Source organism: Telopea speciosissima, chromosome 11, assembly GCF_018873765.1.
Source record: "Telopea speciosissima isolate NSW1024214 ecotype Mountain lineage chromosome 11, Tspe_v1, whole genome shotgun sequence".
Lineage (NCBI taxonomy): Eukaryota > Viridiplantae > Streptophyta > Magnoliopsida > Proteales > Proteaceae > Telopea > Telopea speciosissima.
In genome coordinates, this window is record NC_057926.1 from 55,209,103 (window position 1) to 55,226,039 (window position 16,937).

The window sequence follows — 16,937 nt, forward strand, 5'->3', positions numbered from 1 at the left end:
GTTTTAAACAAGTCAGGCAATGTTATAAACCTAAAGGAATCCCCTCCCCTTAACTTAAGATATTGGGGGAGGGTTTCCCACAACGTTGCCCGTTTAAAACAAAATCTGCATGCTACACCAATGAGGGTCTGAAAAATCATATCATTCATAGAAAGTTCACATGGGGTCACATGGTCAGAATAACAGAGAGTATCTTATCGTTGTAAAATATATAAACTATCTTTTTTTTAAGGTTTGACAAAAATGTTAGACAATTTCTCTACTCCAAGTTGCTATCTTTACGGTTTGAGTTTCCATTAAAAATTGGTTTTTGATCCTAAAGGAAAACACGGGCTATAGATAAGCCCATACAAATAGTTTACTTTTATAATGAGGTATTGGGGTCATGATTTATTTCAATTCTACATGGATATGATTACTAAATAGTCAGTATTCAAATGTCAACTGAAGAAACGGTTTAGACCAATCATAATAATTTTTTATGGTTGAAATTTATAGTATGCGAGTTATCAAAGGGCTTATTGCGATGTTATGGTCCTAATCATGATTACCAGACTAGCTTAATAAAGGTCTGCCTAATGTCATACATATAACTTTCTTGTAAATACTCTAATACACCTCACTTAATTCTAGCTGTTGTTAACTTCAAATCCGATCAAGTTTGCACTAATATTTCTATGTTTCTATTCATCTTTATCAAACAAAATCACTATAGGTTATGAATATAAGATTTTATTGTGGTTCAAGCCCAGAAATAAATCGATCTAACCTACATTTACCCAATATTGAAAACCAAAATTCTTCGAAATCACACTAGACCAAAACCGAAGTTCCTTAAAACACAGTTTGATTTTGGACTTTGATTCCCAGACCGAAACCGAGCCGATCCGATTGTTTGACTTCCCTTTCACATGTTGGACCGGGTCTATGGAAGACTGGTTAAACGAAGCCGAATATTTTTTGTGGTGTGAAAGTGCGAAACTGTGAATATGAGCGACCGGGTGAAGTGTGATTGTATAGTGTACTTAGCAACCGAAGCAAGTAAAATACATTAGCAGTGTCAGCAGACTGAGCAGCTCTCTCTGTCTGTTCTGCAAAATCTTCAAAGCTTCAATGCCCACTGCCATTTTTCTTTCTGCTTCCCACACGCCCCATTTCTTTAATTGCTCAAATCCAAGTTTATCATCAACTGTTACTAACATTACCATCTCCACCTCTTCCAACACCCAGTGCCGAAATCCTCCCAGAAACTTCAATTCCAATTATCCTTCCAAATCTCTCAGGGTTCTTCCATGTGAAGCAAAAACCCCTTTAACGAGCAACAGCAGCATCAACAACAACAGTAGTGACATTCAATCCCCAAATCCCAAATTTTCAATTCTATCAGAGACTTTGTCCCGTGCCAATGGCCCCGTTAAGATGCCCGCTGCCCCTTGGATGAAAGGCCCTCTGCTCCTTCCCCCCAGTGAAGTCCTAGACTTCTCCAAAAGCAAGGAGAAGAGTAGCTCCAAAGGCGGAGTTGATGAAAAGAGCGATTCGTGTTTGACTGAGAAGGTTAAAGGAGGAAGAGGGAGGCAAGCAATGCGTGATATAGTTCGAAGCATTACCAATCTTAAAGCTATCAGCGATTCAGAGGTACCACATAATCGACCAGATGATAGAGAATTTGAATTTCGGGTTCCGCTCGAACGGGTTGGCGGAGATGGGAATTTTAAATTGGATGGGAAAATGCCATGGGCCAGGGGTGAGAGGATTGTCATTCCGAGACCGAAGAAGGACAAGGTGGTAACTGCGGCTAAGTCGACTCTTCCTCCTGTGCTTCTCAAAAGGTTGAGAATTGATGCTGCGACAACGACGAAATGGGTGAAGGTTAAGAAAGCAGGGGTGACTCAAGCTGTGGTGGATGAAATTAAGATGATTTGGAGGAATAATGAACTTGCCATGCTCAAGTTCGATATTCCCTTATGCCTTAATATGGATAGGGCCCGGGAGATTGTCGAGGTTTGTATCTATTTGATTTTCATTGACTTCTGCATTTCCTACACAGATTTTGCTCTCTAATGAACTGTTATTTCTCCACTTTGAATTAAAGCTCTATTTTTGATTGTGTACTTAACTCATTTGGACCTAAGGCTCCATTTGTTCTTGGGGAGGATTATTTCCGGAAAATCAACTTTTTAGTTACCATAATTTGGCATCAGAGGTTGAGGAAAATAATCTGATTAGTGTCCTCCATGGTGGCAACTGTATGATTTACCAAGATAACGATAACTATTTCCCCCTTTTTCTTGAAAATAACCTCCCAATATAATTCAAATAGAAGTTGTTTACCAAATTTTTTTTTTGGGGTATTGAATTTCGGTAAAATAATTTCTGTTCTTTTTATTTCAACTCCCTTTTGTTTTTGTAATGATTCCTGGACAATATTTTCTGTTAAAGCAAATGGAGCCTTATTGTGAAATAACATAAGATGGAGAAGAGAAACTTGTACTGATGTTTATAATGCAAAGTGTGAAAGCCTGTATTTTCTTGGTAAAGCAGAAGAAAGAAGTTGAAACCAATTTGAATATATCATGTAATATCTCTGTTGACTTGATAAACTATTCCTGTTAACTCCTGGACCAGAGATTATTTGTTTCATTTTGTATTTGCATGTGGTTCTTATTATTACAACTGTGGTGTGGGTCTAAGTCTTACCCATGTAATTGTTTTTAAACAGACTAAGACCAGGGGTTTGGTTGTTTGGTGTAAGAAAGATATCCTTGTTGTTTATAGAGGATGCAATCATCCATCATCGTCGACAGCTTTTCAAATGGTATATTCAAGTTTTCTGAGCAGTGAAGAAATATCCACCTTGAAAATCACTCCTGGGAAGTCAAAAGATCAGATGACTACATTTCAAGTGAGATCTGTTGAGATTGCAAAAATTGAAAGTATGACAGTGAAGGGCAGAGTACTTGATTCTCTTCCTTATTCTGTGGAAGGAAATGAGGCTATGCAATCAATAAGTGGGACTCTATATGAAAGGGAAGCTGACAGACTTCTGGATGGTTTAGGGCCTCGTTTTATTGATTGGTGGAGACCAAAACCATTGCCTATTGATGCAGATTTGCTTCCAGAAGTGGTTGATAACTTTAAGCCTCCGTTTAGGCTGTCTCCTCCTAATGAGAAGCCAAAGCTCACTGATGATGAACTGACATACTTGAGGAAGCTTGCTCGACCTTTACCTACACATTTTGCTCTTGGTAATTATCTTTCCTCACTATAGCTTTGTATACTTGCTATGAGAATAATTTTTCTGTGCTTGCTGCAAGTATTCTACTTGTTTTGGACTTTGAACGTGCACCTTATATAATGGGACTGTCTAAATGACACTTCTATAGGTGTATATAGAACTTTCCATCTACTTTTGATTGTTCTTTGTCTTAATTCCTAAAAGTTCTTTAAGTGAAGGTAAAATAGGGTTTTTGAAAATAATTTGAAAGTGACTTATCATTATTTCATTTATCAAAAGCTGTCATTGTTTTGCACATTTTTCGAGTACAAATGTGAAGTGATAAGTTTTTCCCTCATTGAAAAAGAAGTTTATACTAAAAGGGCAAAAAAAAAAAAAAAAGAATTTACAAATTGTTTGACACCCTAAGAGGTGTCAACAAGAAAATCCCTTACATAATATACAAAGTGACTAATTCAGGCTATTTTCTCTCTATTATGTATGTGTGTGATAATATCTATGGCATCTCTTGGTTGGGTTCTTATGCGCTCTTCCTTTACTGTAGGAAGAAATAAAAATCTTCAAGGCTTGGCTGCTGCCATCTTAAAGTTGTGGGAAAAGAGTCTTATTGCGAAGATCGCAGTGAAATGGGGAGTTCCAAATGCGAACAATGAAGAAATGGCATGGGAGCTTAAGGCAAGTTTGGTAACATTGAACCTTTCTACTGGTGTGGTATTTATAGTAACATAGAACTGAGATCTCTCCCTTAGGCATGTAGTTCTTTAATCCAGCCTCCTCGTTATACAGAGTGGCACCATTTTTATAACTATTAACTAAAGTAGGTTATATTAATTATTATTATTATAGAAATATTGAAAACATTTGCATGCTGTAACTTCATGCTGCTGCGATATGAGCATTGCTACTTTACCTTTTGAAATTAATATAACTTATTAAGAGACGACCCAACAAGAACTCAATGGGCAGTAGAGGAAAGAAGAAATAAAGATGGTCTAGTACATAAATAATAAATTTGCAGGCACAAAAAATATGGTGTGGGTACATTGAGATATAATTTGGGATGGGCATAGAAGCTATGCTGATATATTTGGCATGGTATAGGGTAAAAGATATGGTTATGTCATATTTTTTATGCAAATTAACATTTTCTACAGGTAATTCCCTTGAAAACTTTGAAACTCTGTATAAATTAAGACTTTCTACAGATATTTGGCATTGCAATGTTTTATTTTTATTTTTTTTTGGGGGTGGGGATGGGGAGGGGGGTTATGGGGAAGTTATCAGAAACGTCCAATTTGATGGATATAACAGTTTCTTATTGGCAGATGTTGTCTGTCTATTGATTTTGTTCTACTTCTCTGTTTTTCCCTGTTAGTTTTGTCTGTCTTCTTAATGTAAGGGAAATTTAAAAGAATTCATAAATCTAGGCTTGGCATCTTGTCTTATGGAAGTTAAATTACTCTTGGTAATATAAATTCTATTCTTTATTTCGCTGACAAGCAACCATCACACAACCAGCCAATAAATCCATCATTCATTAAAAACCACCATTTATCACTACAAAATCAAAATCAATCAATATTTTTCCATTTTCTGACCAATGAGTTCCCATCTACCCCTATGATTGCTAATTTTAAGTTCTTGATTTAAGAACATAGATGCCTCTGTGAAGCAACCTTACCTCAGTCTAACCGCAGCACTCATATCAGGCGAGAGATTAAATATGCCCTTAAACAGTCAATAAGAAGTTTCCTTAATTACTGTCTTTGCAACTCTCCAGGCTATCTCAACTTTATTCATTAAAAAAATGTTTTCCGTAAATAGTCTATGAGAAGAAACCTGTGCCCAGCCTAACCCTTCTGACTTTGATCCTTGTTCAATTTCCTCTTCCAACTTTTTCTCTCTCTGTTTTTTAATAGTGATTCCAAATAATCTCCTTTCCTTTTCTATATCCACAAGCTTAATTTCTTGTTAGGTTGAGTCGTTGCAACCATTCAGGTGGTGTTGACAAGAGTGAGACCCAGCTGTTTTAGCAGGACACAACAGCCAAAAACGGCTTGCTGTTCACGGGTGATTGTTGATTGAGGTGGCCAGCCATATTTTAGCTGTTTCCCATCCCTTTTCCAAGAGGGTGCTGACCACCTGCACATCCAAGCATGTGCAACCCGAGCTAAGAGCCTAAGACGCGAGTTGCAACCAGCAAAAGTGAGAAAGCACCGGCCCACCTCACATCCAAACACACTCTTAATCCTAGTTGAGAATTCCAGATAATCTATTTACGTCAGGAGGATACAAAAAAGTGGATGTAAAGTTGGCCTCACTGTACACAGTTTTTCATATTACTATGTAAAAAACACTGTTTATTAACATCCCTATGAATGTAAATGGTACTCTTCTTGATCAATAGTCAATGCATTAGAAAATATTCATTCTAATATAAGATGTAATGACAATATATTTATGCCATTGGTGATCCATTAGTGGTGTAAAATTTTAGCTCTGCCTTAGCCATGTTTCCACTGTGAGAAGTTTAGAGCTTGCTAAGTTTATAAAAGAGTTCTGGGTGTTGACACTTTTACCTGGGCTTGAACTTTGTCCTCATTGTTTACCTAATAACCAAGTGCTATCCTTGATTACCCAGCAACCAATGCCGTCTCTGCCCTTCTGAAGAGGAAAAGAAAATAAAAAATTATGACAAGATATGGATGTACTTTCATTTGCATTTTGGGTACTAATTACTTACTGATTTAATGTATCTTTCCTCTTAAGGGTGGTCTTTTTTTTCTGAAACCAAAACTCATCTTTCTTCATCAAGCATTTCTTATTTCCAAGTTTTGCTCATACTATCAGGGTATTATCCTAAAGTAATTGATAAATCATCATCTTCATGACGATTGTTTTTCTTTTTCACCTTTAATGGTGCAGATGAGGTTATTGATTTTGAAACTATCATGATGCTTCCCTTCTTTAATTTGGAGTCTTAGCTCATTTTCCAAATATCAACGTTTTTTTTTTTGGAGGGGAGGGGGTGGTGGGGGTGGGGGTTGATGGGTTGTGAAGTTGTATGTTGTTAACATACAAATATTATTTTGACAGCGTCTTACAGGAGGAGTTCTGATCTTAAGGAATAAATTCTTTATCATAATTTATAGAGGCAAGGACTTCCTTTCTTGCAAAGTAGCAAATTTGATTTCATGCAGAGAAGCAGAACTCAGAAGATTCCAGCTGCAGGAAGAAGATGCACGTCAGAAAGCATTTGAATCTTTTTATGTTACCAATGATGCACTATCAAATGGTAGCACAGTAGGAACATTTTCAGAATTTCAATATATTCAAAAAAAATGTGTGCACCTGGACAATGGGAGTGGGGTTCTTGAAGTCCAAATTGAAGCTGAAAAAGAGAAATTAAAAAAGGAGCTTAGAAAGCAAGAACGCAGGCTTTATATAGTAAGCTTCATTTTTGTATTCTTGTTTGATTATGAGCTTCTGTCTCTCTGAGAACTGAAAATGAAGCTGCTTGCTATATTCATTTGGTCTTTATTTTCATTTATGCAGCTTAAATCAAAGATAGAGACATCAGAGAAGCACTTAACTAAGCTAAATTTAGCATGGAAACCTTCTGAACTGGTTGTGGACAGGGAAATGGTAACTGAAGAAGAGAGACAATGCTTCCGGAAGATAGGCCTGAAAATGAATAGATACTTGGTACTTGGTAAGATGATTTCTATTAGCTATAGTCCTTTGTTTCTTTTTTTTGTTTTTCCGATTCAGATGAAGAATTTGATTATCCACTCTAGGTTTTCAAGCACATAGATATACTGGGTTAAAAGGAGCTGTTGCTTGGTGCAATGGTACAAGTTCAGGCTGACAACATGACAAGGTTTCAAAATCTGAGGGCAGCCAATTCAGGGAAAAAAATGCTGAAGTTTAGGAGTGACTCCAAACCAATCCCCACACCCTTGGAAGGGACCCGGAAAATTGGGACTTGCACTGGGTTACATCCCTTTAGATATACATGATGAAAAATGCCCTGTATAATGTGGATATATTCCCTATCTTTCCTCAAACATTACCTCTCTCCAAGGTTCATCTTTTTGTCCTTATGACGCTCCTTGGTCTTCCTTATCTTTCCACTTGGGTTAGGCACTCTGCGAAACCAAATATAGGAAGTCCGGAGAAAGGACTCTGTGGGCTAATTGACTAATTCAAAATTTTAACCAATAGATTTTGAGCCTGGAAGCAAACATCCAGTTGTTTGTTTTGGTAATGGACCAGAATTGTGCTTCTTTAAGTATAACCGAAGCATCCTTCAGGTCATTTTATCACATTGTTTTACTATATATATATATATATATATATAAATAAATTCTTGATCACATTATTTTTCTTGATTTTTTCTATCATGTTTCGTCATCTGCAGTGTCTCTTGGTTTAGGTGATTTCTCATTCTTCCTATTTGAGATGCTGTTACTATTTAATATTTTTTTGTTGATGAATAACTAATATTTTACTAGCATGACGAAACCCATTTCTCGAAAGACAAACATTCATGATGGTGAATAGACAAAAATAACAGTAAGAGAACCAAAACACCGCCCCAGTTGAGGGAGACGACAGTACACATCGCTTAAGTTTGTAATGGATAGTCCAAATGTACATTGAATCCCCTGAGGGCCCTGCTTTCGCTAGCTCATCCACTATTTGAATGCTTGATGTAGGTATCCAACTGAATCATTCAGCAAGCATGTGAATGCATCCTATTAAGTGCAGCAAACACCTACCTCTTTTTCTAATAGCCAGCTTCCAGCTCACAATCACCATTGACTCCATCATTTGCATATGATCTGATCTAGATACGTTCCTAGGCAAACAGTACAGCCATAGGAACCAAAAGAACCAGGCCCATTCCTCTTAAAATGGGCCAAGGTTCACTTAAGTCACTTAAGTTACTTAATGGGCCTAGCCAGCTATTGGGCTGGGTGTTTTCTGTTTCACCCGAGAACCAGAATCGTGGAGATCTTTGTTAAGTTATTTATTTTTCATTGTAATCTTAGATGCCGAACCTGGTCTTTAGTGGGAGAGCGCAGCAGCTACATGGACCCCTTCCTTTCTGTTGTTGCCAGCACTTTCCTCTGCTAGAGATTGTAACAATCCGAACAATCCCACTACGTCAGAACCCTTTTGTGGGCCCCTACTCGAGTAAGCTGATCGTAGAGCACTCTCTCCCAGTGGTTGAGCTGATCTAAGGCTATTAGGAAGTTTCTATTTTGGTTTAATAGTTTAGATTCAAAGTAACTTGCTGTGCAAGTCCTATTCTTTCTTTGTGAAGGACTTTATTTATTATTTCTTTTCTAAGTGTTGGCAATTACCATTATTTATATAAGGTACCTTAGAGTCTTCCCCCACGATTTTGAAGATGAATAGAACTTGGTTTTTATGCCATATTGCTGTGTGAAACAGTGGAGTGAGGTGAGATACCTTAGGTTAGTGAGAGACTGACCAAGGCCATAGGTGAGAGCCCTTGGTCATATCCCCCCCCTTTTTTTTTCTGTTTCTTCTTCATCTTCTTCTCCTCCGTCTGTTCACTTTAGTTTCTAATTTTGTTTCTCTGACAGTGAATGTTATTTGGTGGCACCAAAGCTACTGTAGAGGTGAGTAATTACTTCTGAATGTTCCCTAAACATTCTGTGGTATATTGAAGTTTGGAAGACAACATCCTCCCCTGGGCATCTCTGTTCTGGGTTTTTCTGGGCAGCAACATTTAGCGGTGATTTCCTTCTCATCCAACCAGTAACTTGGGTTCAGCTTTTGGATTGTTCAACTTTTATGGACAATCCTAACTCTATTATTCCTTTCCCACCAAATACTCGGTACTCCTTTCAACAAAATATAGGGCCAACAACAATCTTTCTCTTTGACTGAGTTAAGGACACTATACTCTTAGAAAATCAACAATGTGAAGTGGGAACAAACTGACTATACCGAGTAGCTCACGAAAGTAAGTCCATACCATACTAGCAGACACAATCGATGAAAAGATGAGCCATTGATTCATCAAATGTGAAGTGGGAACAAACTGACTATACCGAGTAGCTCACGAAAGTAAGTCCATACCATACTAGCAGACACAATCGATGAAAAGATGAGCCATTGATTCATCACATAGCAAGCACATTTGGCACACATTGTAAAGCTCTTCTCTTTAGAAGCATATCACAAGTGTCCACCTTCTGAAGATATACCTCCCGATCTCCCATGGTAGAACCTTATAATTGGGTGAAAGAGAAATTTTCGAAATTATTTTAAAGGGAAAATATTTTTTTGGGGGTGGGTGGGTGGGGGGGGATGCAGCTCTGCCATTTCTTGGCGGCTGAATCATTGATGCTATCACTATGTAATGCTGCTCAATGTTATGAAAATTGTTTGGTTTTCTTTATATTTTCAAGTCATGTATGTACCTGGCATTTCTTGATAATGTGGAGAATATGTCCCTTTCCAGGGAGACGTGGGGTCTTTGATGGTGTAATAGGGGGCCTGCATCAGCATTGGAAGCACAGAGAAATTGTCAAAGTAGTTACATTGCAAAGACAGCTTTCTCAGGTTATGGATACTGCAAGACTACTTGAGATTGAGAGTGATGGGATATTGGTTTCAGTTGAGAAGTTGAGAAAGGGTTTTGCTATAATTCTTTATCGTGGGAAAAACTATAGGCGCCCACTGAAGTTAAAGCCAGAAAATCTCCTGACAAAAAGAGCAGCATTAGATCGATCACTGGAAATGCAGAGAATAGGTGTAAGTAATGTCTTTTAGTTTTCTCACTTATGTATTCAGCTGTTCCAATATTCTTCTTTTGTAGGGAAATGATATTTTCCCCTCTCTAAAGAAGTTGAGATTTGGTTGCCAAAACCATACTAAATCCTTTTTTCCCCTCCCTTTTTTTTGGTTGCAGTCACTGAAGTTTTTTGCATATCAGAGACAGAGGATGATATCAGATTTGAAACTTAAACTGGTAATCCTCTTAGACATTTCCTTTTACATACATTAGAAGAAAAATAAAACCAGGCTGGGGTATATGATGCAAATATGCAATATCAGTTCAAGCTTCCATCTAGATTTGCAGACACATGATTTTGTTGTCTCTCACAAAGAGTCTGCTAGCATAAACCCACCGTTGTTCACAACACGGAGAAGAAAATGAAAAACAAAAAACTGCATCAGTTTGCGGTTCTTAAATTCCAAGAAGAGTTATGTCATTAGGCATTCATGGAAACTGGGTACCACTGTGGGTTCATGATATCATTTTCATCCCAGATGCATGGACCATGATCAAACCTGAAATGGTCCTGCATATTCTGTGTATACTGGAATAGAAACAGTGCAGGTGATACCATTTACTTTTTAACATGCCAAATTTGGTCTAGAAACTATTTTTTTCGTTGATGCCTGATAATTTCCTGACAGAATCATTTATTCTTTTGTTTTTTTTCCTCCCCCCTCCCCCTTAAAAAAGATTGCAGAGGGATTTACAAAAAAGAGGGGAGGAAATAGCTCGAAGAAAATCTAGAAATCATGATTTCTAGAGAAACAGTATATGTTATCACTCCATCAGTCCTCTTCATGTTAATTCCTTCATCTGATGAAAGGAATATGGATGGATGACGAGAAGAATTTGCAAGGCAATCATATTTGTTTCAATAGATATGCTTTGCAATCAGTTGAACAGTCTTTAAGTAAATCGACAAATAGGAGGACGACGAGCAACGGCCCAAAATTTGCATTCTGTTGGGAAACTGCAGGTATATATATTTCTTTACTGTGAGGTCCATGAAGTAGATATGGGGTTTGTGTTAAGATATCCTAAAGATTCTCCTACTTCCAGTAAACCAAATTGAGTTCATAAAACGTATGGAGTATGAGTAATTGTTGTCAGAGAAGTGATGACAATGGCTGCATCTAGTAGAATTCCTGGACAAATCCAACTTGCTACTGCAGCCTTGTGGGAAACGGATGCAAAACAGAATGTACTTCTAGGGTGAAAAGAAAATTTCTGGTTTTCTTCTTTTTTGTTAGGAATATTTATGAGGACTCAGTACCTTCTATTGTGCTGTACAACAACAACTCAGCTTTATCCCAAATAAATGGGGTTGGCTACATGGATCCTTGCCCCCCAATCAGCTGTATTGGAGGTCATACTTGATACAAGGCCTAAGCTATGCATGTCTTTCTTTACTACTTCTCCTAGGGTCATTTTAGGTATGCCCCTGACTCTTCTAATTCCTTCAATCTAAATCAAATCACTCCTTCGTACTGGAGCATTCAATGGCCTCTGTTGAACATGGCCACGCCACGTCAAACGACTTTCTCATAGCTTATCATGTATCAAAGTGACTCCCAAATCAGCTCTTATATGATCATTCGTTGTTTTATCCTTCCTAGTTTTGTAACACATCCATCTCAACATCCTCATCTCCGCTATACCGAGTTTATCTACATGATGCTTTTTAACTGCCCGACATTCCACACCATGCATCATAGCCAGTCCTATGATTGTCTTATAAAATTTTCCTAAGTTTTAAAGGAATTCGTCAATCACACAACACTCTGGATGTTGATCACCCAACACTCCTAATGTGCTCTACAATTTATGATGTAGATAAGTCAGTTAGGGCTTATTTTAGTGGAAATAAGCTTTGGGTTGAGTTATATATGTGTTGGGCTTTTGATCCCATGGGTTTATTTTGTAATTGGCCAATTTAATGGGCCTAAAATATGGGTAGAAAAAAGGAAAATGGGATTTACTTCCTTAGTTTAGTTAGAGTCCTATTTTGAGTTTGTTTTATTTTTATTTTATTTTATTTTTTTTAACCCGAATATTCTCTGGGACCCGGGCTGGCCCCTAAGCTTTTATTAATACTCAAAAAAATTAGTAGTGAATACAAGGGGGGGGGGGGGGACATGTTTGCCTTACCCCAACCCTGCACAAAAAGAAAGCTCTCACTCTCATGAGACAAACTCACTCCCTTACAATTCCCCCAAGACTCACTGCCTAATCGTTGGGATTCCCAGGGAATCCTCCCAAATGATGCGATTGAGGCCCTCAAGGAGGACTAAGTCTGGTCCGATCCTGATGTTGGTGTCAGAAGTGCACGCATAGTTAGCAAGCCAATCTGCCGCTCTATTCCCTTCTCTGTACATGAAAGCAATCTCAGCCTGCAGCTCATCCATTAGCCTTTCTATCTTATTGTACCAGTACCAAAGTTTCCACACATTGCATTTTCTCATGAGCACACATTGCACAGTAAAGGCCGAGTCCGAATTTACAGCTACTCCTCTGAGGCCCAACTCCTCACAAAGCTTGAGCCCATCCCTCAAAGCCCTAAATTCTGCGATGGAGTTCGTACAATCTCCATAGGAGTTAGCGAATGCCGCAAGGACCTTTCCTTCACTATCCCTTATGACTCCCCCTCCTCCCCCTATACCAGGATTCCCCTTGCACGCCCCATCGATATTGAGCTTGAAACCATTCGAATTAGGGCGCCAAGCTACCGCCCTAGGGGGCTTTACCTCAACAGTTGCTGTTGAATCTTAAAAATTTGGAGGAGCAGTTGTTCACTCATTGAGGGCTAATTAGGGAATGACCCATAGATGGGAATCTCACTCACCCAATTTTTGATCGTCTCAACAATCACCGAGGTAGGCCGACGTTTCTCATTGTGTCTTCTCCAGTTCCTCTCCTTCCATAATTCCCAGATGATGAAAGAGGGAATTAGGCCTAAAATTACTCCGCTTAAGTTCCTCCCCCCTGCCTGCTCATACCAAAAGAGAATCTTGCTGCGAACAGTTTGAAAGTGAATAACAGGGAAACCAAAAATTCTTTCAAAAGCTCTCCATACCTTAGAAGCCGTTTTCCCTTCCACCAAACAGTGCGAGGCAGATTCCGTTTTAGGCTCACCACAACATTGACATTTAGACACCAACGGAATCCCCAACGTTTGCAAGGCATCATCAGTGGGAATGCCTCTTGTTAGGATTTGCCAGGAAAAGAAACCAATTTTGGTTGGTAGAGACCGGTTCCAACACCACTTTGCGAATGGTTTTAAAGTGGTTCTCTCCCTAATCACATCTCAAACGGCTTTTGTAGAGAAAATACCATCGCTTGCAGGCGCCCAAACCAGCTTGTCCTCCTTGTGCGAGAGGTTAAGCTTGCGTGAAAGAATGTCATCCAACACCACATTAGAGTCAATCCATATAGCAATGTTGTGCTTCCAAGACCCATCAGTATTAATGAAATCTTTTACGTGATCTTCTAAATTCAGATTGATGCCCCCACCATCCACATAGTCAATTAGAGGCCCCTAGCCCGACCAATTATCCAGCCAGAAAAGCGGCTCCCCCTTCTCAATTAGCCATCGAGAATTAGAGATCAGAAGCTCCTTGTCAAGCAGCGCTCTCCTCCAAGATATTGAACCTGCATTTTTGGGTGTGACCAAAGTAAGGTGCATATGTTTTAGAAATTTGGCATTGAAAAAGTCTCTCCATAGAGACCGTCCCATCATAGTTCTCCATACCGCCTTCAATCTCAATGCTCTGCCAATGTCCTCAATGCGTCGAATCCCTAGGCCCCCCTCTGCTTCAGGTCTCGTGATATTCTTCTAGCTCACCCAATGGTGACGTCTTCCCCATTCAGATTGTCCCCATAAAAAATAGCACATATTGTATTGAATTTCCGAATCACCACTTTGGGGGGATCCAGGGTGGAAATAATGTGAATCGACATAGAAGATAGGACATGCTTCAATAAAATCACCCTACCTCCTACAGAAAGAACCTTGCTCTTCCAACCTGCAATTTTCAGGCGTACCTTAGCCAAAAAGTCATCGAAGAAGGATCTGCGGAGCCTCCCAGAGTAAAGAGGTGCGCCTAGGTATGTAAGTGGAAGCCCTTTCTTCTTGAAGCCTGTGATTCTTTCCACCATACGGCAAGTCACATCAGTGGTCTTGTTGCCTGTCACAAAGTAGCTTTTTTGCTTATTTACCAGTTGCCCAGAAGCCTTTTCATATCTACTTATCAAGCGTATTATGTGTTTCACTGAATGCTTTAGACATCTCGAGAATATGATGGTGTCATCAGCAAAAAGACTATGTGAGATCCCAGGGCATCCCCGCGGCAGGCTAAAATACTCAGCTCTCCCTTCAAGGAAAAGCGTGCGAAGCCCTCTACTCAACACTTCCTCAGCAATTATAAATAAGGCTGGAGATAGCGGATCCCCCTATCGAACTCCTCTAGAAGACTTAAAGAAACCTGTAGGTCCTCCATTCAAAACAACTGAAAACCAACAATTTCCATCGTTTTCTTTATAAGGTTGATCCACTGCCCTGAGAAGCCAAATTTTTCCATCACCTTATACAAGAAGCTCCATTCAAGCTGATTATACGCCTTGGCCATGTCCAGCTTAAGAATCAGATTCCCTCCCTTGGTTTTTCTGTTAATGTCTTGAGCCACTTCTTGAACCAAAGCAATATTATCATGAATGCAACGGTCCTGGACAAAACCTCCTTGCTCCTCCGAGATGATGAGAGGCGTGAAGAAAGAATCTTAGCAATGATCTTATAAGAAAAATTACACAAACTGATGGGTCGAAAATCTGATATTACTTCCGGGTTGTCCTTCTTAGGGATAAGGACCAGATGTGCAGAAGTGAAGCTTCTAGGTAGGCACCCTCCTGCGAAAAATTCTTTGACTGCATCCCAGACCTCCACCCCTACAATGTCCCAGCAGGAGGTGAAGAAGTGCCTTGAAAAACCATCTGGACCCGGTGCACTGTCCACCGCCAAATCAAAAACAGCTCTCTTCACCTCTTTTAAGGATGGGGTTCTCACCAAACAACAATTATCCTCTTCAGAAATAACACGGGGATGGTGCCTAGCAGATCATCATCAGCCTGAGAGCCCTGTGAAGAGAAAATATCAGAGAAATATTTTATCGCTTCCTCTGACACCCCTGCTTCCCCCATGACCCAATAGCCATGCTCATTTTTAATGCGCTCGACACCTTTTTTGCTTCTCCTAGCCTTTACCAAATTATGGAAAAATCTAGTATTTCTATCACCCTCTTTCAGCCATTTCACCCTGGATTTCTGGCGCCAGAAAATCTCCTCCTGCAACAGAACCTCTTGGAGGTTCCTCTTGGCTTCAGCCAAGCTTCCTCCATTCGCCTCACTTGGATCCTGGTCAAAAGTAATCTCTGCACTGCTAACCCTGTCCTCCGCATTCCGCACATTCTGATGAATGTTCCCAAACGTGTTTCTGTTCCACACATGAAGATGAGCCCTGAGAAGCTTTAATTTAGCAAAGAGCTTGAATAGGGGTGAGCCCACCACCGCAGTGGTGGACCAACATTGCTTGACCGTACTCAGAAAGTCAGGGTGGGAGACCCACATTTGTTGGAACTTAAAAGTCGACACCCTCGAAGCAGTCTCGGTTGCACATTCAAGAAGAATTGGTGAGTGATCGGAGCAGGCTCTATTGAGGTGCTCCACCCGAGACATCTGGAAAGATATGGCCCACAGATTATTAAGAAAACGATCCAGCCTAGCCAAAATTTTGGCACTTCCCTCATGATTATGAGTTTGTTTTATTTATTATTTCACTTTCTTAGTCAATTTAGGTTACCTTATTAGTTAAGGATAGAGTTAGCCTTTCATTTTTAGTGTCCAAGTCTATTGTTGAGTCTTCTATATAAGTTTGTAAGGGAGGCCAGCATGGAACACGAATTTGATTAATGTAATATTGGTTTTACCCTTTGTTAAAATCCTGAGATAGGTTGGGTGAGTTGCCCATTCCCCATCCCCTTCCATTGGTTATTGAATCCAAACCATAATTTTGTTCAAATCGAGTTCAAGAGTACTACAAGCTGCTGGGATTTCTTTCAACTGATTGTCACATGAAGATTATTACGTCAAGATCATTACTGCTTCAACACGTTACAAATTTGTGGTTTTTTTATTTGTTACTTCAACCAAGGAAATTGTTCCCTCATTTGAGTTTCCATTGTTCTATTGTTTCCCTTATTCTTACTTCCCATTGTTCTCTTGGTTCCCGCATATGATTTTTGTTTCCATTGATCTCTTTCTTGTTCTTTTGAGATTTTCTTTTTAATCCTGCTTGGGATTAGACCTATCCTGGTCTAGTCTTCATTAATTTATTTAAATCTTCTCATATGAAAATTGTTTGCCTCCATGTATTGAAACTAACGAATTCAGTGTTAAACCAAAAAAATACTTACGAATTCTGTTCTTTGTGAATTCTTTATCCTATGGCTAGGTTCTGATACATTGTACGGTTTATTTTATTAATTTCATATATCTGATTCTGCAGATGATCATCAACATAGATTTCTATGAAAGGAGCCAGTGATTATTTTGAGCATTAACTTTTTTTTGATGGTTTCAAGTTCAGAGAGAGAGTCTTGGTTGCTGTTGCTAAAAAAAGAGGGGAAGGGGCGGGAAGACCACAATATTAGTTTACCTCAGATGTATTATTAGTCCATAAGCATGTTTCCAAGCTTTTGAATTTGAGGGTTGTATGTGTTCTCACTTCTCACCCTCAAAATGTAAATTGGAGAGCAGGAGAACCACCCATATCACTAGGGTTAGGTCGCTAGGGTTAAACCAGAATTTGGATTATGTGGGTTGTTTACAGTA

The 16,937-nt window shown here is 39.2% G+C and overlaps 1 protein-coding gene across 5 annotated transcripts; it reads left to right on the forward strand.

Moving 5' to 3' along the window:
- Positions 1-1,076: 1,076 nt before the first annotated feature.
- Positions 1,077-11,293, forward strand: LOC122645970 (chloroplastic group IIA intron splicing facilitator CRS1, chloroplastic). 5 transcript variants are annotated; one of them, XM_043839401.1, is made up of 9 exons: positions 1,077-2,001; positions 2,720-3,245; positions 3,780-3,910; positions 6,332-6,682; positions 6,791-6,947; positions 9,735-10,027; positions 10,185-10,244; positions 10,959-11,033; positions 11,125-11,293. In XM_043839401.1, exons 1-9 carry the CDS (start codon positions 1,114-1,116, stop codon positions 11,125-11,127), a joined length of 2,484 nt encoding a protein of 827 aa, XP_043695336.1. In that variant the 5' UTR covers positions 1,077-1,113; the 3' UTR covers positions 11,128-11,293. The 5 variants fall into 5 exon arrangements, with proteins under 5 accessions (XP_043695336.1, XP_043695339.1, XP_043695334.1 ...); XM_043839404.1 differs by having other exon boundaries at positions 2,720-2,793; positions 2,848-3,245; positions 10,959-11,293; XM_043839399.1 differs by having other exon boundaries at positions 10,959-11,293.
- The last annotated feature ends 5,644 nt before the right edge of the window (positions 11,294-16,937 follow it).

What these genes read in the sequence shown, in the direction of transcription:
- LOC122645970 (XM_043839399.1), top strand. Translation starts at nt 1,114, where the DNA reads ATGCCCACTGCCATTTTTCTTTCTGCTTCCCACACGCCCCATTTCTTT. An exon ending in GAATAGATACTTGGTACTTG is followed by an intron (nt 6,948 to 9,734) that starts GTAAGATGATTT and finishes GTCCCTTTCCAG; the next exon opens with GGAGACGTGGGGTCTTTGAT. An exon ending in TGGAAATGCAGAGAATAGGT is followed by an intron (nt 10,028 to 10,184) that starts GTAAGTAATGTC and finishes TTTTGGTTGCAG; the next exon opens with TCACTGAAGTTTTTTGCATA.